At 46.7% G+C, this 21609-nt stretch overlaps 1 protein-coding gene and 1 pseudogene across 1 annotated transcript; both read right to left on the reverse strand.

The window, feature by feature from the left end:
- Positions 1 to 12388: 12388 nt before the first annotated feature.
- Positions 12389 to 13550, reverse strand: LOC124682170. Its single transcript, XM_047216912.1, has 4 exons — positions 13205 to 13550; positions 13021 to 13119; positions 12786 to 12941; positions 12389 to 12712 (listed from the first exon to the last, which is right to left on the reverse strand). The coding sequence occupies exons 1-4, from the start codon at positions 13532 to 13534 to the stop codon at positions 12389 to 12391; spliced, it is 909 nt and encodes a 302-aa protein (XP_047072868.1). The 5' UTR covers positions 13535 to 13550.
- A 30-nt stretch (positions 13551 to 13580) lies between these two features.
- LOC124682171 lies at positions 13581 to 18967 on the reverse strand (annotated as a pseudogene).
- Between the last annotated feature and the right edge of the window lie 2642 nt (positions 18968 to 21609).

Genomic DNA, 21609 nt, shown 5'->3' on the forward strand with positions numbered 1-21609 from the left:
TTGTTGTTGAAACTTGGGATGTTACACTCTGTGACTATCTCCTCCCGAAGTACCTGATTGTCGACTCAGCTCAGCTCTTCGCCTGCTCGACTCGGAGGCTGCGGCTTTCCTCCTATCAAGCAGGCTTTCTGTTTTTCGAGTTCTCATCCAGCACGGGCGAGTCTATATTGGTATGCTTACAACTCTTCAGCTGTGGCAGTCGTAGTCATCGGCTCCGTGCCATCGATGGCTTTTGCAGCTCTATCCCAAGCCGCTTGCGGAAGTTGCACCATCTGCCGCGTTGCAGGTCCGACATACTTGGTGCCTAATCCTCGCATAAGATCAGCGGGATCGATGTATGGGTTTCCCACATCATCGAAAGCCTCTGATGTCTCCTCCTGCGGGCGACTTGTTTCTCCAATTACATAGACTAGATGGTATTTTGGAGTTTGACTTTCATCTGGGTTGGTGACACCATCGCATAGATCGACAAAGACCTCCCTAATAGAAGTAGATTTGTCGATGAAGTCGAAGCTGTCAACACTGTCTGAGTCGCTGCTTATATTGGAGTCCGCAGACGACTCGAAGGACATGTTGCCGAAGATCTTGATGAGCTTTCCGCTTATCGCAGTTTTGACGAAGCGTGGTGGCGAGATCTCCTCGGCGCCCGTCTCGAACGATGACGACGATTCTAAAAGATCGGAGTCGGCCGCCGACGATCCCGACGAAACCGGAACCTCGAGACGATGTGATCCCTCTTTTCCGATGCGGAAGTGAAACCTCCCGAACGTCATCTCCATAGGCTCCTCCAGATAGCATATGCATCCACACGGGAGGGCGGGTGAGGAACAAAATCGACTAGACCAGTTTCGATATGTTTACCTCTGTCCATCGCGTTGCTTGCCACCGAAGATGTCGACGATGTTGAGCTTGCCATCGAGATCAGCTCCTTGTCGCCTCTAATCCCCACATACGTCGCCAATTGACAAGGTATCGACTTGTCAATGCCTACATATTGTAGACTAGGGTTTTCGCAGGAAGTAGAGGGCAAGTAGATCTCGAGGGTTCGGCCAGAAAAGTACTCGACTGCTAGAAAACTAGGGTTATGTTGACAATGAAATTGATCCTCTCTTCGTCCCTCGACTCCCCCTTATATAGGAGGCGGATCCGAGGGTTTCGTATTGTACAAGTTACATATTCCGGGAGACTCTTTGAGTTTAACCCGTAAAGTTACAAATCTCTTTATTCCTAATACAATTCTATCTTTACATATCTATAGCTAATTGGGCTTCCGAGCTTCGTATTCGTCGACTCATGGGCCTTCAGTAAACCCCGGGTACCATCTTCGGCAGGCCCATTGGGGATGCCTATGTCAGCCACCACATATCGCCGCTTGACACTCGAGTTCCTTAGCACCTTGAAGCATACAGTGGGAAGGTATCACACCATGGAGGAATACCTACCCGGAGTCGATCGGATATCCTTTCGTTTGATGAGCCGCACGTGCTGATTTCACAATAATCAATGAATTGTACATGATGATTCTCGCAAAGGCCGTGTTCCAAAATAGCAACATCCATCCAAACTTGGGCACCCTTCTCATCATTTAATTAAACCATCAAGCACTTGAAGCTTGGGGCCCCATGTGCGTAGGGGGAGTCATCACCGTCCTGACACAAGGACTTAACATCATTGTGAGTAATTTACGAGCATCGGAATGACCTCGATGTCTTGGTTTTACTACTCTAAATGCATGTGGTATGGTTAGAAAAATGAATGGTAGATATTATTTCAACATACCGGGAGCTGATCACTTGATCGCTGCCCCTTTGCCTAATGGTCTATTCTCTATCGGGGATGGGCGTTTGCATTATGATGCACAAGTTGAGGCAAATCTACCTCAATAGCAAAATGAACCCAAACGAGAAGAATAAGTGGAAGAAGAACATGCAGGACCTGGACTGGAGCAGCAAACACTTCATGATTTCACCACCTATCAGGGCATGTACGTACATGCTCGAAGGAAGCATTGAGAACATGATCAACCTCACCATAAACTTTCGAGATTCCGGCAACGATCTCGCTTCCTAGTTCACTCATTGGAGCAGCCAATGGAACTTTGGGAACTATCCTCCACCGCCACAATGAGCTCAACAAGAGGGCTTGCAAAATCCTAAGCTTGGGGATGTTTTCCTCAAGCACTTTTGTTTGTGTTAAATAAGTTTGTACTCCAACTCTTTGAAAGAGCTTTGAAACACTCGAGTTGGTTTGTTCCAACACTTTGCTTTTTTATCTGCTTTCGATTTTAGTTCATTTTCCTTTTATTTCTTTTAAGTTCCTTACTTTGTCGCCAATCTTTTTCTTTTTCCCTCTCAACCCCAAATTCACAAAAATACAAAAATATATTTCCTTTAATCCTTGTTCATGAAAAAGCGGATTTACATTTGCCTCTTTGCATTGATATTATTAATGAGAGTGATATAATAAGAGTTTTGAAGGAACACATCATAAGGAAGAGAAATGTGAAGTCATCTATAAGAGATATGTCCTATGGTTCCACTTTGGAAGTTTGGAATTGTTTATGCTAATTAGTAGACTGTTTTAGATATGGTATTAGTGGAAGTGATTTGAAACAATTGGAGTAGAGCTTTAATTTGTGTGTTTAATTAATTGTGATAGCTATTGCTCTAGTTCATTTAGTTAACCATGTTTTTCCTTGGAAATAATATTGCCAAGCAAGTACAACAAGAAAAAGTCTAGAATTATGACTTGTATGATGACCGATTGTCTTAAGGATTTAAATTTGAAGATACTTAACTTCATAGATATAGTACTCCCTCCGGTTCATATTAATTGACTCTAATATGGTGTATCTAGACACATTTTAGTTCTAGATACATCTATATTGAAGTCAATTAATATGAATCGGAGGGAGTAATAGACTTTATATCACTCTTAATAGGAATTGTTTGATTGAACTGAAGTCTAGTGGTGACTGAGATGCATGCCAAGCTATAATGTTGTGAATCAAGTATGGTATTTCTTAAAGCTTGTTTACAAAATATTATGCACACTCTTGGGATGCTAACAACTCCACTGGCTTACGAACGACTTGCGGTATAAATACCAATTTCAGCTATTGAGTTGATGGCACGGGTAGCTAGCTACTCGTGTGCAACTATTAGTTTCCTTGAGTGTTGCAAAAATATTACTAATGTTCATTCATGACTCTTGATTGGAAACTATCATTGGAATCCAAATGTATCACTTCTAAAGTCTTGGCATGGACTCGTTACTACTAGATGAGTTTTATTGAAAGGCAATGAATAGATGGTAGGTGTCTTGATTGTCGTGATCTATTGATGTGGGTGTCAATAAGATACTTCATTGCTTACACCTCTTTTGACATGAATGCTCTTACTTAACTTTGTTGATAATAAACTTCCTAGTGTTACTTAGCATACTCAGAGTTAACTACTTAAGCTAGAGTGATTGCTTACACCACTAGTTATGCATGCTCATCAATTTTATTGTGATTGTCTCGAGTTACCGATGCTTGTATTATATTCTTGGCACTTCTCTAACTATGCTAAGCTTTCGAATGAAAGAAGCGCTGGACTCATAAGGCTACCACTTGTAAGTGAATTTATTTTCTCGCTATTTTTGGTTTAAATGCTAAGTTCCTTATGGTTCTTTGTTTCTTGATCGAGGATGATCAAGGCTAAGCTTGGGAAAATTGATGGCTGTGAAATACACCACTTCTTCTCACATTTAAACCTTTAGCTATGCCAAGAAATTGACTAAGTTTCCCTCTCAATGTGCTACTAATGACTAATTATTTCAAAGATGTGCAATCTCTTCTATCTTTGAGTTGTGTGCAGGAAATCAAGCCATAATGGCAATGGACCTGCAATTACTGAAGAAAATCTCGTCACAAGTACAACAAAGTTGACCAGACGTCGAAAGGAAGTTCCAGGGAGTTTAGAAGACATCGGTATGGGCAAGCCTCACCCGTACCCTCCGCCCTTACAGGGTACCGTAGCCTTCCCGAGGTCAAACCCTATGAGTTCTGTGAAGGGACCAACACCAAAGAGAGAGCCATTCATCGCCAAATAGAGCCGCCATCCATCAGATCCATCTACACCACACCGAAGGAGATCCACCACCATAGTTCATCTATTTCATCTCCCATCTCTTCCATAGCCATATCCATCCCCATTGTAATAGAGATCTCCTTGAGAATTGATGACCATTGTAAGCATATTGTAATTTCAATTCAAGTATCTGAAACAATGATTTCTATCTTTGATCTTGATATTATGTGTGAGTAGTCCACACGGGCTGCGGGTTGGGGTGAATCCTCGAAGATTTTATATGCATCTAATCTAATGAATATATGTAAGAATTGAATATGAGCTTTGCAATCTTGTATCATTGGGTATTTGCCTCAATTCGATGATCTCTATGTACCCATGTTTATCGGATCGATCAAGGTAAGAGGTGGGATGAGGGGAGAACAGTGTGGTACCACGAAACCTCACTGACAGAAAGAGGAAAGTAATATTACATGTTTAGTGATTCACTTGGGATCAACGACACAATCATCTAGCTTAATGATTTGGTATGTATTCAGTTACTTAATAATTTTTGTTACTCTCGGCTGGGAACAATGGTTGGACCAAGAGACTCTTGTCACCTTTGGCTTTACAGGCAAGATTATTTAAGGATGTGTTGCTCTCACAAATCTCTTATCACTATTTTATTACTACACTTTTGTACTTTATTTCTATATGTATGCATAGCTGCAGGAAAATCCTTGGCCTTGGCCTATTTCCATCCATTGAACATAACCAAATCAAAGTAGACTAGATAGATCCGGTAAACATAAAATCAAATTAACTAGCAAAGTCTTGTAGACGTTTCCTTTATGCCATTTTAGCAGTGCTTCCCAAGGTTCGATTAAACCTAGGTCTTCTTGGGAAAAAGCTTATCATACTATAATCCATAATCCGGATCAAAGGTATCAATAGATAGAGTGCCTCCTCCAGTTCCACACCGAGTGACATGATGTTGAGTTCTTCTCTCTTCTTCACCACGGCGAGTTACTCATGTTCCCACGCGAGGAGGCTGAGGTAGTCGAGGGAGTCATCTCGCACCTCCTCGCATGTGGTGTCATTGCCGAGAAAACTCCCACTCGACGGGTTCACACGCCGCCTGTTGTTTTCGTTGTTTCCTTGAGTGTCTTCCCCTTGCACGCTAGTATAGGGCTGCAGTATGTTTTTCTAAGTTGGTCTCATCCCGTTGGGTACGGTTTTCTCTCAGCCGTGGTGCAAACCTCTAGATCCGTTACGGAGCTCGACCGGACTTTGACGCGGGTGGCTTAGTTGGGTGGCTCCCGTGACTTTTTTCTAGTGAAGGAGAGTGCATGTCGTGATACCTACCTTTTGCCATTTTCTTTTTGGGGTTGAACGTGCGGGTGGGTGCATTTGGAAACCCCGCGGGGTTGAATCTTTTTGAAAAGACGTGTCCATGGTTATGGACGACTTGAAGCTGTTTAAATCAATCATATACAACTTGCACCTCAGTAATAATAACTGGGGTAGAAAACTAGAATTACTTTAATAATAAACTATAAAAAGTTTCAATCTTGTGAGTGCCTATGGGAGTGTTTCCTCGTTGGTTATGCGAAGGAGGTGATGATTGGCTAGGTTATGTTTGTTAGTATCTAGTTAGGTCCTTATGCACTCTTACCTTCTATAATAGACGGAAGTTGTATCAGCTCTATGTAGGTTTTTTTAGTGCATGCTATGCCACCGCTAAGTCCACCATTCCTATATATGGATGTGATTTGTGGTCTTCTAAGACTCGAAGTACACTTTATTACTTACTGCTATCTCTCTCTCTCCAACTGTCGAACCATTTTAGTAGGTATGGGATCAACGTCATTTGTAGGGTTACCTTCCGGCTTTGCTTAGGCAGGATTATGGATGTCAGTTTGTTATCTTCAGGTTTCTTGGGCCCATTTGTACTTTTATCCATACTTGGATGCTACCTCGTTTTTTTTATTTGTATGCTTGTATTGTATCCTTTAGTTAAATTGACTCCTTGGAATTGTGGATGTATATATATTTTCTTGTGGGTTGATTCGTGAACTATTGTGATAATTCCACTTGCATCGTATGTATGTTTCAACGTGCATATTGTGCTTGATGGGTGTATTAATTAGGATCATTATTGTACGGATTTTAGCGGATACGCGGAAATCTGCATAGTGCTTATCCAAGGATGTCACACATATTATATTTTCAAGTGCTCATCAACCTATACACCAAATATACACAACACACCCAACCCCCTAAAATCTCTTAAAGTATGTCATGAAAGCCTTACATCATTTTTTCAAACCCATGGTTGAAGCACGACTGCATGCTAAAGTGAACCTTTGTTTGGGAATCAATGCTTCATGTTTATCTATTGATACTACAGAGTGAGACCTCGTGGCAACTGAGTCCTAAGTGATTAGCGAGAGAGGACAACCTCCACAGAGAGGATAACCTCAAAGAAAGGACTGTCCATTGTGTAATCACTTATTTGTATTATTGTTCAAACAGACGTTCCAATCAGGTGATCGTTGCCCACGTGCGTTGCCGTTTCTTTGTCTTGTTTGCAAGATATTTAAAAACGTCTATATCACAACTTTACGCAAGGCCTGGTATCCTCCCTAGCTATCTAAAAATAGTAGTGAGCTTCTCCCAAGCTAGGTTGGCAGAGCCTCAAACATTATTGTGAAGATCCTTGTGATCAACATTATCAGGCTCACCCCTCCTTTCTCTCGTGTATCCAATCTTATCTATTAGAGAGAAGGATGTGTATCTATTATGCTGAGCACCAAATAAGAACGGACTGCGGACGCCAAGAACAAAGACCCTCTTGGAGATTATTTGATCTCTCGTAGATGTTTAGGTGTCTACCCTACGAGCTTCTGAGGTGTGGAAGTTGAGATGTACCCTTGAGCATCTATTGTGGGAATTGGCTACGGAGAGATTTGGAGATTTCTTGTCAAATCTGCCCATAGTGATGGGGTGAAGACAGAGTGCTTGCGCTAACAGACAATAGGGTTCCATTGTGGGGAGTGCTTGCTTCCTAGATGTTTAGGTGTCTACCATACGAGCTTCCGATATACCATTAGGATTTCGAGTCTCGTCAAGGAGTGGCTTGGCCTTCATTCTCTTGATTTTCACGCCTGGCCAACCAATTGTCTTCACACTTGGTGGGGAACGATAACGAAGCGCAAGGACTTGGCCTCGATTACTCTCCTTATGTCTTGGGAGGTTTGGAATGAAAGGCTCATCAGGTGTTCAAGAACAAGCATGCACCGCCATCGGTGGTCCTCCAAAAGATTAAGTTGAAGTCCAAGCTTTGGGCGTTGGGGTTGACAAGTGTATGAGTAATTTGATACCGCGAGAGTAGTGTTTCTTTTTGTACCTGGGTTGTTTCTATTCTTGTAAAACTTCTTCTTAATTAATGGAATAGGGCCAGCCTTTTGCACTCTTTAAAAAAATGCTTAGAGAATCCGGTAATCAAATAGGCATGTAATCCCGCATGTAATCTGGTAAAGACATGGGGATTGCTAAGAAAAAGGCATAAGAACATCTCCACCGACATGCCCCATAGCGGCCCCGATAGAGATTTGGGGGCCGGCATGGTTTTTGGGCTCGCACCGGTGCGCCCCAAAAGACGCCGGCTAGTTTTCGAGCCTAATAGAATCGCCGGCATCCCCGTGTCGGCCCCTTTGCATAGGGCATGAATCGGGCGCGCCTGCAACTCGCGGCACGTCTGAAAATGAGCGTGGGCTCCGCCTGGCAGCCAGACGCACCGATTTCCCCACCTCCTACCCACGCCCGAGCCGACTCCCACCCCTCTAGATCGCCACCGTCGCCGTTGCCGCCTCGCCCCTGCTTGCAATAGACACCACCGCCTATCAAGGAACCTCCGTCCATCGACACAGCCGCCACCCCCTCGACCGACGGCAGCTGTTTCGCCCGGAACAGAGCTCGCCGCCACCGCGGCACAACCGCCCCGCCCGCAAGGTGTTCATCCGATTGCCGCGATGGACAGAGATGACGAGTTGATGGTGCAGCTGTTCACGGAGGAGTAGAACGCTGAGGCTGTCCGGCAGCAACAACAGCAGCTGATTCTGATGAGCATGTCGTGCGTTCGCCAGCCTTTCTTCGTCGTGCCTCGGTGCGGTGGCTCAAAGCCAGGCAAGAGGAGGAACATCAACCGGCATCATCAAGCCGGCGCAATGCTGCTTGACGTCGACTAATTCAACGACGACGCGACACATTCGCCGAAGGAATTTCGGCACCGGTTTAGGATGAACAAGGAGTTGTTCTTGAAGATTGTCTATGGCATCATGGAGTACAACAACTAGTTCATGGCCAAGCACGATTGCACAGGTTTGTGGGGCTTCACCTCAATTCAGAAGTGCACTGCTGCAATGCGCTGTCTTGCATACGGAGCTCCTCCAGATACAGCCAACGACTACCTACGGATGGCAGAGTCATGTAGACTCTCTACAAGTTTTGTCGAGCCGTCATAGCGGTGTTTCCTAAAGACTATTTGAGAGCATCAAGGGCAAATGATACAGCTCGGATCTTGCAAAAAAATGCAACAAGAGGGTTTCCTGGGATGCTCAGAAGCATTGACTGTATGCATTAGGGCTGGAAGAATTGCCCTTTTGCTTCGCCCGAGAATCTACAAGGGGCATATTGGTGAGTGCAATTTCATTCTTGAGGCAGTGGCAGACCATGACCTTTGGATTTTGCATGCATTTTTTGGCATGGCAGGAACAAACAATGATATCAACGTGTTGCAGCGCTCTTCGGTGTTTGTCAGGCTAGCTGAGGGGCAAGCTCATACCGTGAACATTGAGGTAAACGACCACACATACAACAAGGGGTACTATCTAGCTGATGGCATCTATCCAACATATGCTACATTTGTGAAGACAATCCCGGCTCCAACAAACGAGATGGACGCTTACTTTGCGACATGCCAGGAGGCGTGCTTTTGGGGTACTTCAGCAGCGTTTCGCCGTTGTCAAGTACCCTGAGATGTGGGAGGTGATGAACACATGTGTCATCATGCACAACATGATCATTGAGAGCGAGCGCGATGAACTTGTGCAGGATGATCAACCATTTGATTATCAAGGGCCACTTGCTAAGGTAGAGAATGTGCCCCAAAAATTTGCTGTTTTTCTTCATATGCACAATGAAATTCGAGATACGGGTATCCATGCACAACTTCAGATGGATCTAGCTGCGCATTTGTGGGCGAGGAGAGAAGCCGCCAACAATGCATGATTTTATTTCTATTTATTTAATTGTATGAATAATTTAATTTCCATTTATTTGATTGTATGAATAATTTAAGTAATATTTGTTTGATTGTATGAATAATTTACGTACTATTTGTGTGATTGTATGAATTATTGAATATAGTATGAATAAAATGTGATTGATATGTTGTTTCAAAATATTGTAAAAAGAAAAAAAGTTTTGGGGGCCGCCGTGTCGGAGACGTCGGTGTGGGAACAGCGTCCCAATTAGAGGACGCGCCGCCGGCGTCCCCAATACAGCAGTGCTGGCGACTATTTAAGGGACGCATGTGGAGATGCTCTAAAACGATCAATTGGTTGTCATATGCTCAGAAATTTCACCCTTCCTAAGTTTCTGAAACGAACAATTGGTTGTTCACTTTTACCAAAAGAGGATCTCTCTCCGAATTCCATCATCAGAAACCAACGTGTCTTAATAAAGGTGCAAAGCTTAGTTTTTTTCGAGGTGTAGGTGCAAAGCTTAGTGTTCCCAAGACCGCAAACTACAGCCTTTCCGAGCACACATGGTCACAGCATTCAAAGTTGAGCAATAAACAGTAGTAGCAGATGTTGCTTTCTGTCTGATAGTTCATACTACTCGGAAGATGCACATTAGAGACGTTGCCACATAGCAAAACGAGCTAGCTGGGACGACATATGCATGGGCCAGCCCCATATGAACAATGACGGGCTAGCTGGGACTGCTGGTCTTGGGTGAGCATGACGACCTTGACACCACGTTGGACGCGCCATTCGGCGGCCCAAAACAAACCCAAGCTCGTGTTGCCCCGCCTGAAAACGGCAAGGACTCCGGCGAAACAGGGCAACCTTGTCTAATCGATCAGTGAACGCCGACAACAAGGTATATAGGCGATGCATAACTCAGACAATTCGACACTGGTATCGATCCCTTTCGTGACTGTCTCCTGGGAAAAAAATCAGTGTATGCAGCATGTGCGCCCGGACTATGCATGTCGACGACAGGATGCAGGAGCAAATTCGACAAAAATAACCCTTGGGCGAAAGGAATGGCAAAAATACACTATCGGCGAAACTATTTCGCAGAACTAACCCTCGCGTGCCGCGCCTGCAACCACGGCGTTGCAGTCCGCTGTGCCACGCCCTCCGGCTCGGCGCGGCAGTGCGTGCCGGCGTGGCTTGGCGGGCCCCGGTGCGCGGTAGTGCAACGCCCCGGGCTAGGGCGCGGCACGTATACGTGCAACGCCGGCGCCGGTGGCGCGGCACTGGCGCACGCATAAGGCCGCCCAGGCCCGCCCGACCCGGCCACTTCGTCCCTTTTCTGGTTGAGAGGAGTGGCGGCGGCTGCTAGGGTTTTCTCTCCCCCTCTTCTAATCCCCACCCAAACTTCACAGATCTGAGCCATTTCTCCGTGGATTTCGAACCCTCCAAGTTTCTAGAGGTGCTCTCCCTCATTTCTCTTGTTTTTGACCTATTGGATACCTACAAGGACCAAATCCGTATGTGTATCCATTTTGTTGCTCTAAATTTCCTCTTTATATTGCTCTCTACAATTCTTAATTGTTGTTACTAACTTTCCTATATTTCATTATTTGCAGGTATGTCTTCTCAGCCCAACAAGGGCAAGGGGGTGTGGGAGGAGGCCAATGATGGGGAAGATGAGAAGCTGGGAGTGTGGGAGGAGGCTGTGAGGAGGGTGAGGGAGCAGGACGCGGCGGAGTGTGAGAGGCAAAGGCGTGAGGAGGAAGAAGCGAAGTGGCAGGAAAAGGAGCGTGGGAGACTTGAGTATTACGAACGGCTAAGGCTTGAGGAGAAGAGGCACAAAGATGCGGCAAAAGAACGTCAAAGGAAGGCGGAGGAAAACTGGAAAAAGGAGTGTGCACGTATGAAGATAATAAGGGCGAGGGAGAATAGGCAAATGATGGACCGGTTGGCACATGAGGCGGAGGTCATAAGGAAGGAAAGAGCTGAAGAAGAAGAGATGAAGAGAAGCATGGAGAGCCGGGTGTTCTTCGACTCCGTGGTTCAACTCGCTCGCGATTTGAGGGAAAAAGAAGAACTAGAGGAAGAAATGAGGAAGAGGAAGAGGAGTGGGCAAGGAGCCTTCCCGACGCAGTAAATCAATTGCGTTTTTCATGTCTCGCCGCGTGTTTCGAACCTTGATGTGTTGATGTGTAATTCGAACCTCCATGTGTTATCTTACAATTTCAACCTCGGTGTGATGTATTAAAATTTGAACCTCCATGTGTTGTCTTCCAATTTGAACCTCCATGTGTCTTACAATTTGAAATTCGATGTGTTGTGTATATTGTGTGTTAAAAAGGAAGAGGGCACAGCTGTCTAAAAAGGAAGAGATACAGCAGGGGTGTGAAGTTAACAGAGAGGCGTGCCGCGCCACTAACTGCGGCGTTGCACAAAGGGGTGCCGCGCCATAGCCCGCGGCGCTGCAGAGTTGCCACGCCCCGCTCCCTGGCGCTGCAGCTGTGCGTGCCAAGCCAGGCGCGGCTGTGTTAACCGAGAGGCGTGCAACGCCGCCGGCAATGGCGTTGCCCAAGTGGATGCCGCGCCACTGGCCACGGCGTTGCAGACCTGCCCCGGCTGTTTGGATGGAAGTTAACCGCCAGGCTTGCAACGCCGCAGGCCATGGCGTTGCTCAAGTCGTTGTCGCGCCGCCTGGGACGGCGTTGCAGATCTGCCACGCCACGCCGCCTGGCGATGCAGCAACGCGTGCCAAGCCAGGCGCGGCTCCGTTGACAGAAAAAGTAACAGAGAGTGCTGCCGCGCCACCGTGGGCGGCGCCGCACTTATGGCTGCCACGCCATCGTCCCCGGCGCGGCACAACATAACTTGAGCAAAAAATTGGGTCCATCAGGACACAGTACAGGCCAAACATTTTTTACTACAACAACACAAGCCAAAGCCACGGAGCAAAAAAATATAGATCCACACGAGATTCCAACAATTGCTAGATAGTCATTGTAGTTTCATAATGCATAACAACGGCCATATTCTTGCATACCAACAAATAGAACAAGTTCTTCTAGATAGTCAAGTTCTTACAACAACAACTAGCACCACAAAGGCCATATTCGTGCATACCAACAAAGAATATCTAATTCCTTGCACGCTTGGTCTTGCCTCCCTCCTAGGCGGAATCTTCTGACGTGGCTCCATGTGCTCTTCTTCATCAGACTCGATGACGGCTTTCTTCCTCGCCTTCCTTGCGGCCGGAGCCTTTGCGTATGCGTCCGGTGTGTACCTATCTTGCCGTTCTTTTCGAGGCTTCAACTTGTACGCGGACCGTTTTTTCTTCACATACTTGCCCAATGGCACGTCTTCATCATCCTCATCCACCTCATGTTCACTTCCCGCCTTCAAATAGAACAAGCAATGAATGGACAACTAAAGCAAGTTGGAACACATGGTTACAGTGGCGATGTAATACCTCATCGGAAACCTCCTCATCACGGGCAATAGAGTTGGAGTTGTTCGCATCATCTTGGTCGGAGGGCGAGGCGGACCTTGATTGGGACGGCGTCATTATCTCAGGATCACGGCAACCAAGTAGGTTCGACAACCGACGTAGCTTCTGGCCCTGGCGCTGAAAAACCAGCAAATGGTCAAAACATGTGGATATTAGAGATGCAAAGAGCAACTAGAGTATCATTCTATGGACGAACCTTCACAAATTCTCGAAATGAACTCTCGCCCTTCTCACCATGTGGAAACGACTCCAAAGCGGTCTCATGCTCAACTGCTTGCTTCTGGATCTCCGTACGCTGTGATGCAAACAAATGACCTCATCAAAGAGAAATGCAAAAAAGTTCCATAGTGAAAGGACAAACATAAAGTAAGATATGTTACCACAAAGTTCAGCATTGGAGCAAAAGAGGTTTGGCGCCCTTCCCTAACAAGCTTGTTGTACTTCAGGGTGGCAATATCGTCGAATATCAAGGGCTCTTCCAAAATCTCATGCCCATAAGCGTCCGGAAGGATCTGAACACGGGTGTTGTCAAGAAACCAACGGAGGTACTGGTTGAAAGCATCCTCGCTATGTTCTTCATATTGGATTCCTTTCGCTTTCTTCTGTTCCTCCACTCGCATGACGAATTTCTTCACATGCTTCTTATGAATGTTGTGCCAATCCGTCTTCTTGCTCCTCCTCCTGTCAAAGCTGCGAATGGAGAAATCCATGTCAATGATGCGAATGGAAAATACAAAAAGAGCTAGAAAGGAGGTCTCACCCGTGAAGTAGTATACTCGTGTCCTTCCATTCAGGCGGGCAAGGCTGAAGTAAACCAAATTGTCTCATAACCCGCTGTGGCATATGATGCTCAACGGCCCACATGCATACCAAGGGACAATGCATATACCAAAGATGAGCTTCCGCCATGCAAGCCGGGTTAAGTGTGAATGTTGAAGCGTTACCAAGCGCCGATCGAGGACCATATGGCTCCCATTCCACCTAGATTGTATCACAATGATGTCAAAAAGAAATTTACAAAAACACCGTGCATTGGACTTATGGGATGAAAATATTCACCTGCTCCGGTGTTAAGTTATCAAACTCATTGGTGTAGGTCTGATAGGCCGCTATTGGGTCTCCACTGAACTCGGAGACAATGTCCCACTGATAAGCCCAAGTGGGTCGCCGCAACGGGTTGCCGTGATCATTGTAATTCTTGTAATCGAGAACACGAGGCCTTCCGACAGGAAGCGCTCCCAGCTCCAAATTGATAGAAGAATCAACGGACCACCAATGCAAGCGTCCTTACCGATCCTCGCAACAAGCTTCGTCCAACTACACAAAAAAGGGAACAAATATTAGTCTTCTCCAAAATGGAGATGTAATGTAGAAATGGGTTAGGGTTGATACAAGTGATTACCTGACGGTACAAGAAGGCCAATACCGCCGAACCCCAACTCCATTTAGTCTCCATTTTGGTTAACGCCTTCAACCAGTGCCACTGAGCGGTATTCCCACCGGCAGTCGAAATAGAGTTCTCGTGATAACATACCACACATACACACGTGCGTACAGCTTAATCACATCACGGCTGGCTCCCTCCGGGCATGTCTTGAAGTTCTGTGAGATCCAAGTGAAAGTAGCCCGGCAGAGACCCTTAATTTCTCACCCCTCTTGTTTATAATCTCATCAGGAGCCTTGCCAATAAGGTCAAACATCTTGCCACGCCAGTCTTCACAAGATGTGTCGATACATAGTGGCTTCCCCTCAATGGGGAGTGCAAGTATCATCGACATGTCCTGCAAAGTCACGGTCATCTCACCGGTTCGGAGGTGAAAACTATGCGTCTCCGGTCTCCACCGATCAACAAGAGCAAGTGATGGCGGAAGGGTTCATGCTCGGTGTCCGCCGGGTCACCATATGGATGAATGGAAGTAGACCTAGCGGCTCGATGTACTCCGTGTACCGCTCATCGTATGGCATCTTCTGTAAGGACGAGGCCTCGTGACACCTAAGTCGGAGGGGTCCAAAGACCTACACAAATAGAAGCCTCGTTATTACATATGCATATAGCATTGGAAAACAATATGTACCACTAGGTTTATTTCTATTACCTGCTTCTTCTCGGACATTAAGTACGCACGGTGTCTAGTATCGTAGTGAGGTTCGAGAAGCGACATCCTACACATATGTGAGCAATAGTAACAACATGAGAGCTAATATGTGAGCAAATGTGACAAAATATAATATAATATGTGACCATGTCACTACAAAATCTAGCACACAAGACCCAAACAATATTAACACAAATGCTATTCATGGGTATAAATTTCTAGATATCTTGATGAACTAGGGTTTCCCAAAAGCTATATGTGAGCATTTGACTTCAAAATCTAGGCCACAAAAAAAGTAAACAATAGTCACACCTCTTGTTACCATGCTACAATATTGGTTTCTAGAACTATTGATGAACTAGGTTGCCAAATTTCTACACATTTTCGAATAAAAGAGATGGGGATTGAGAGGGAAAATACCTTGGAGATAGGTGGGGAGCAAGATCCCGGATTGGAGGAGGGAGAGAGGGTGGGTTGGAGGAGGGCCGAGGGGACAGCAGCCGCCGCCGACGCCGACGCCGCCGCCCGGTGCCTCCCGCGCCGCTCGGAGCCTCCCGCGACGCCCGAGCCTCCCGAGTCCGGAACCCTAGCGAAAAGGGACGAAGTGGCCGGGTCGGGCGGGCTCGGGCGGCCTTATGCGTGCGCGGTGCCGCGCCACCGGCGCCGGCGTTGCACGTATACGTGCCGCGCCCTAGCCCGGGGCGTTGCACTACCGCGCACCGGGGCCCGCTAAGCCACGCCGGCACGCCTGCCGCGCCGAGCCGGAGGGCGTGGCACATGCGGACTGCGACGCCGTGGTTGCAGGCGCGGCACGCGAGGGTTAGTTCTGCGAAATAGTTTCGCCGATAGTGCATTTTTGCCATTCCTTTCGCCCAAGGGTTATTTTTGTCGAATGGAGCATGCACTCGTGAATGCATGGATGGCCCGATCGTGTATGTCTCCATCGATACGGTGGCGACTAGACGGGTGCTGTTCGTGCGTGCGCGAGTGCCTTCCGGCCTTTAAAGCGCGACCGCTTTCTCTGACGAGCCCATCTATTCAGTCGCCGTCGGCCACTGGAAGGCGCTTCAGTGTCGCGTATGTGCAGCTTTCCCCTGTGCCTCTATCATGGCATGTCCACCGTTCAGTCGCTCTCCCGCGCCGAGGGGGGTCTTCTTCTCCTGGTGTCTGGCATGGCGTAGACCCGGGGTTTTAGCGCGGCTGCGCCGTTGATCCCGAGATCGACGGCTCGGGGTGGTTTGGGACAGGGCTGGCGATGAATTTTCTGAGCGGGCAGGGCCTGTCGGCTGTCGTCCGTCGTATGTTCACTGATCAACGGCCAGTAGACGTGAGAGGGATGTCATGTCCACTTACTGCTAGCTACCACGGTGCTGTCATTCTGCGTTGAACGCTTGTCGCTTGAGCTGAGGATGAGACCGGTCGTCAAGAATGCGAAAGATGCCTCCCAGAGATCGAGTCAAAAAGATTTCATCCGACGAGTACTGGGATCGATGCAGTCATCACAAGCGTCTCGCTATCGATAAGAATACCGCCTCCTACTAAAAAGTATTTCGCCTTTTATAAGACATCAAAGTGTCAAACTTGAGGTTGAGGTTTGTACTCTGGTGAGCTGGGATGTGGTGACCCTGCATACCACTGCATGTTATAGTATGTCAGTCGTTGATATAACATTCACGAAGTACCAATCTGCAAATATTACATCCCTCAGAGTAGTACAACAGAACATAGCAGGTTCATAACTCATTCATTTATTATTACAAGCAACATGTACATATCATCTCGGAGTTCCTCCTGGGTCCTAAGAGGAATACTCCTGGGTTCGAGGCGAACCCGACTCAACTTACAATATAAGAGTCTTACTAGGTTATACATTTATTCTTCTCGAGCAGCTAAGTACTAAGAATTCGTACTGCTCGGATACTACTGCTACTCGGTAGGTCTATGCTTGCTCTCCTCCGGAACCCTCCCCGGTTTCGTAGACGATGAGGTACTCTACTCCTTCTATACCTCCGGAGAGGTCTGGTTCTTCATAGCAGATGATTTCTGCTCCTTCAGGGTCGTCGTTGTTCTCCTCCAGTGGATTCAGACAATCTAAGCAAGGGATTTAAGAGTGGTATGAGTACGAGCGTACTCAACAGGTTCATTATAGAAAAGAGGTGTTTAATGCACTAGCTACGATATCAGACCAAAAAGTCTAATACCAATGCAGGCTTTGATAATCATTTCTTCAAGAGGTTGCTTTTATTCAGAAGAACTATGTCCGTCAGCCTTCACCGGTTTACTAGAACTTCATGGAGTTCCTTTCCGGCAGCGTTCGCAGTTCCAAATCCCGGAACAGGAGTGACAGTCACGATTCATTACACTCTGCGAGAGGTGTGTTGCTTTACCCATAAGAGATCTTATCCTTGGTGCCAACCGGGCAGCTTTCCCGTCCGCACTTCCTTTGGTGTGAGGCCCGGTATAAGGTCTAGCCAATCATGTTCCTCCGCTACCTTGAACACCCACCCTTTGTTGCGATTCCGACCTTGGATCCTCGCCGGCCAGCTTATCCAAAGATACCATCCGACCTCGACTACTATCAGGCACGACGGCCTGATACCTTCGCCGGTCATTGCGACCCCTCATAGACCGCAATACCGTGGGTACTTAGGACTCCCCAGCCTCACCGCTTGCTCCTTCGGGCGACAAGTGTACTACGGACAATGCCGTGGGGACTTAGGACTCCCCAGCCTCACCGCTTACCCCCTTGGATTACAAGTGTACTACGGTAAAGCGCATCCGTTGATGAACGAGAGGTGGAAACACTTTTGACTACTCCGTCCCACTCCGGATCTTATGGTTAACACGGGTATTACGACACAAGAATCAATGGACGATATTTGTTGTTTAATCCTAGATGGATATAAACCCTTGCAATGGAACCTCCACCATATCAACACAATCCATGGTTCCATTGCCCACCACTTAGTCATATTCATAGTTATGAAAATAGTTGTTTTGCTTTTTTATGCAATAGTGATAAACATAGTACTTTGCAAGTAATTTGGTAAAAATACTCAAATGACATGAGCAAGTGATGAACTTGCCTGAACACTGCAAAGTGTTGCGGTTGGATGGTGTGGACTGACCCTTGTCCTCTGTTGCTGAAAAATAGCATCATTGTCCGATAAGGGCAATGGTTAAAGAAGCAATTATGCATGATTCAGCTTTTAGGTTTTGTTTCCCCCCTTCCGGTGTCTTATCATTTTATGTGAGAGGTTAATACTAAGAACAATTTAGGGATACTTTGTTTAGGGTAAAATACAACCTTGAAATGTTGTCAAGGTGTTTTTAAAGTCCAAGTTAATTTATGGACTTATTTTCATTACTGAAAATATAGGGTGTGATTTAAATGATTATTATAATCATCAAATTAGGACTTATTATTAGTTGTCTTCAAAAATTCCTTTTGATATTTTATTCTGATAGAGAATTTTATGCTGAGCATTTTTCATATTTTTAATTATTTTTTTAGATCTCTTATCAATTTTCTATTTAATTTCAAAGTTTCTGGTTTAAATGAATTTGTGAAATTACTAAAATGTCCCTGGGCCCACCTGTCAGTGTGGCCGAGAGGGTTGAGTCTAACCCGAGCCGCACCAACCGGCTCGGTCGGACTCAGTCGCCCCCTTCCTCTTCTCTCTCGCGAAACCCTAGCTCTCTCCTCTCCCGCGACGCCGTGGTCGCCCGCGCCGTCGCCGAATTACTCCGGCCGCCTCCGGCCACTCCCACCAGCGAGATCGGTCGCAAAATGACGGTCGCTCGACGGCGCACTGATCGGTCCGCACTGATCTGACGCTCGCGTCCTCGTTCGCTCGCCATCGACTCTCCCGTGCGCCAGGCTTTTGGCGTCCGCCGCCGCCGCGCGTTGGAGGTGCCGTGGACCTTCCTCCAGGCGCTCCCCTGGGCGCGTGGTGCTGCGCTGGGGTGCTGTGGTGGTCGCCGTGGCTTGGCTTGGCCAGGCCTGGTGCCGCCGTGTGCCCTGGCGTGCGCCGCCATGGCCGCCATGGTCGTGTCGACCACCTCCTCCCCGGTATGTGCTCCTCCTTCTCCTCTGCTACCTGTTCTACCTCTTCTCCTTCCTTTGGATGCCCTGGCATCCACCTGATTGTGCTGCTGCTGCTACACCTATGTGCTCTGCTGCTGTGCTTGCTGTGGATGCGTGTATGCTGCTGTGTTGTGCTGCTGCTATGGATCCTAGCTGCTGTGTTGTGATGTTCTTCTCTATAACTTGTTGTTGTAACTCATGAGCTCTTGCTCAAGAGCATAATGTGATGCTTATGCTCTATTTAATTGTTCCTGCTGTTGCTATATGGCTCCTGCCTCTCCTGTGTGTGCATTTCCTTGCCCCTGGCTTGATCATGATGCATGATCCTTACATTATGCAAGTGCCAGTGCTCCTAGGGTGCTATCCCTTGTGTTTTAATTCCTGGAAATGCTCCATTGAGCATTATTGTTGGCTAGACAGCACCATCCAGTGATGGTGTGCTTCTGGATATAATTGTATTTAGCTCATTTGCTTATCTGTGATGCAATTGTTCATGTCTTGTAGCTGATTTAATTATCTGGTCCATGTATTGATACTAGAATTGATTCTAACATGCTTTAGCATGCTCTGGCAAGCTTCTGATAATCTTGTGATCATCAGTTGCTTGTAAAAGCTGCTGTGTTATTACTGTGCCTCACTGCTGCTCAATCTGTGATGTGTGTGTGTGTCACACAGGCTTGTGCTGATGTGTGCTGGTGCTTGCTCAAGCATCTGCTGATGCTTGTGATGATCCATTGGATCATGTGCAAGTGTTCCAGTTACTGGTGACTTATGTATTTCATTTATCTGCATAGCTTGTCATTGTTTATTGGATAAATGAGATGAACTGCTTGCAGTGATGACTCTTATAATTAATTTGATTGAGCTAGAGGGATGCCAACAGTTGTTGGGGACCCTAGCTCCTCTTTGAACCCATCTGGGTAATGATACTAGTGCTTGGCTTGATGGTTTTGTGGTTGAGGTGACCTTGACAGCAATTTATTGCTGTTTAGGTAGCTCCCCTCTCTGTGGCTTGCTGTGGATTGCTAGATGCTTTCTGGGTGATCCCCTTTTTGGATTGCCAGTAACTTTTGATGTTGAAAATCATATAGACAATAATTTGTCTTAATATCTGATGGTTTAGTGAACCAGCTAGCTGTGGATCAATCCTTGCTGGATTCTTTGGTTTTCCTTTGTGATGATACACTTGGCTTGACCAATTCTTCCCTAGGGTTATTCTCTTCTGGCTTATACCCCATTTTGCCAGCATCAAATGGTTTAACACCAAATGATGATGCACACAGGGTAATCATACCCTGTGACTTGTGTATGTGTTATGCACATGCTTGTGTTATGAGCAAAACAGATGTTTGCTCATGAATTTGGGTATACCTCCCTCCAGCTCCTAGATTAAGTTGTTGATGTAGAGGATTGCTTCTGCTTGGTTTGGTTTGCTTGCCCTGCTCCTCCTTGCAAGCTTGTGATTCTTGGTTGATTTCTGGTGATTACTGGAATAGGTGGAGCAGCTCTAGCTGTTCACCTGTTGACATAGGCATCCCCAATGGGCCTGCCGAAGATGGTACCCGGGGTTTACTGAAGGCCCACGACCCGAAGGATAAGAAGATTCGGAAGCCCAAGATACTATTAAGGAAAGCTAGAGTTGTAATAGGAAGCATTATTTGTAATCTTGCGGGACGGGTTAGAAACCCTCCCGGACTCTGTAAACTTGTGTATCACGAATCCCTCGACTCCGCCTCCTATATAAGGGGGGGTCGAGGGACAAAGAGAGGATCGAATCATTGTCTCACAAACCCTAGTTTTTATATCGTCGAGTACTTTTCGGCTGAAACCTTCGAGATCTACTTGCCCTCTACATTCAACGAAACCCTAGTCTACAACTTGTAGGCATTGAAAAGTTAGTCCCTTGTAAGTTGGCGTCGTCTGTGGGATCTAGAGGCGACAAGGAGCTGATCTCGATGGCACGTTCAAGATCGTCGACTTCGTCAGTAGCAAGCAACATCATGGACAGAGGTAAACAGGTCGAAACTGATCTCGTTGATTTTGTTCCTCACCCGCCCTCCCGTTTGGATGCATATGCGTATCTGGAGGAGCCCATGGAGATGACGTTTGGAAAGTTCCACTTCCGCGTCGAGAAAGAAGGAGCGTATCGTCTCGAAATTCCGATCTCGTCGGGATTATCGGCGGTCGATCCCGACTTTTCGAGCTCAGCATCATCAATCGAGTCATGCGATGAGGAGATTTCATCGCCACGCTTCATCAGCAGCAGGGCGAGCGAAAAACTCGTCAAGATCTTCAGCGACATGTCCTTCGAGACATCTGCGGACTCTTATAAGCGATGACTCGAGCGACACCGACAGCTTCAACTTCATCGACAAATCCATCACTGTTGGAAAGATCCTCACCAATCTCTATGATGGTGTCACCAAACTCGACAAAATTCAAAATCCAAAATATCACCAGATTGATGCAATTGGAGAGCCAAGCCGGGCAGAACCAGCGACGTCTGAGGCTTTCGATGATGCGGGAAATCCGTACGTCGATCCCGCAGATCTCACGCGAGGTTTGGGGACGAAATATATCGGACCAGGAACATGAGAGATGG

The sequence above is a fragment of the Lolium rigidum genome, unplaced genomic scaffold (genome assembly GCF_022539505.1).
Source record: "Lolium rigidum isolate FL_2022 unplaced genomic scaffold, APGP_CSIRO_Lrig_0.1 contig_69768_1, whole genome shotgun sequence".
Lineage (NCBI taxonomy): Eukaryota > Viridiplantae > Streptophyta > Magnoliopsida > Poales > Poaceae > Lolium > Lolium rigidum.

Coding starts and splice junctions, on each gene's coding strand:
- LOC124682170 (XM_047216912.1), bottom strand. CDS start 13,534: ATGGATTTCTCCATTCGCAGCTTTGACAGGAGGAGGAGCAAGAAGACG. Junction 12,942..13,020: donor CATTTCGAGAATTTGTGAAG/GTTCGTCCATAG, acceptor CTGGTTTTTCAG/CGCCAGGGCCAGAAGCTACG. Junction 12,713..12,785: donor ATGAGGAGGTTTCCGATGAG/GTATTACATCGC, acceptor TTCTATTTGAAG/GCGGGAAGTGAACATGAGGT.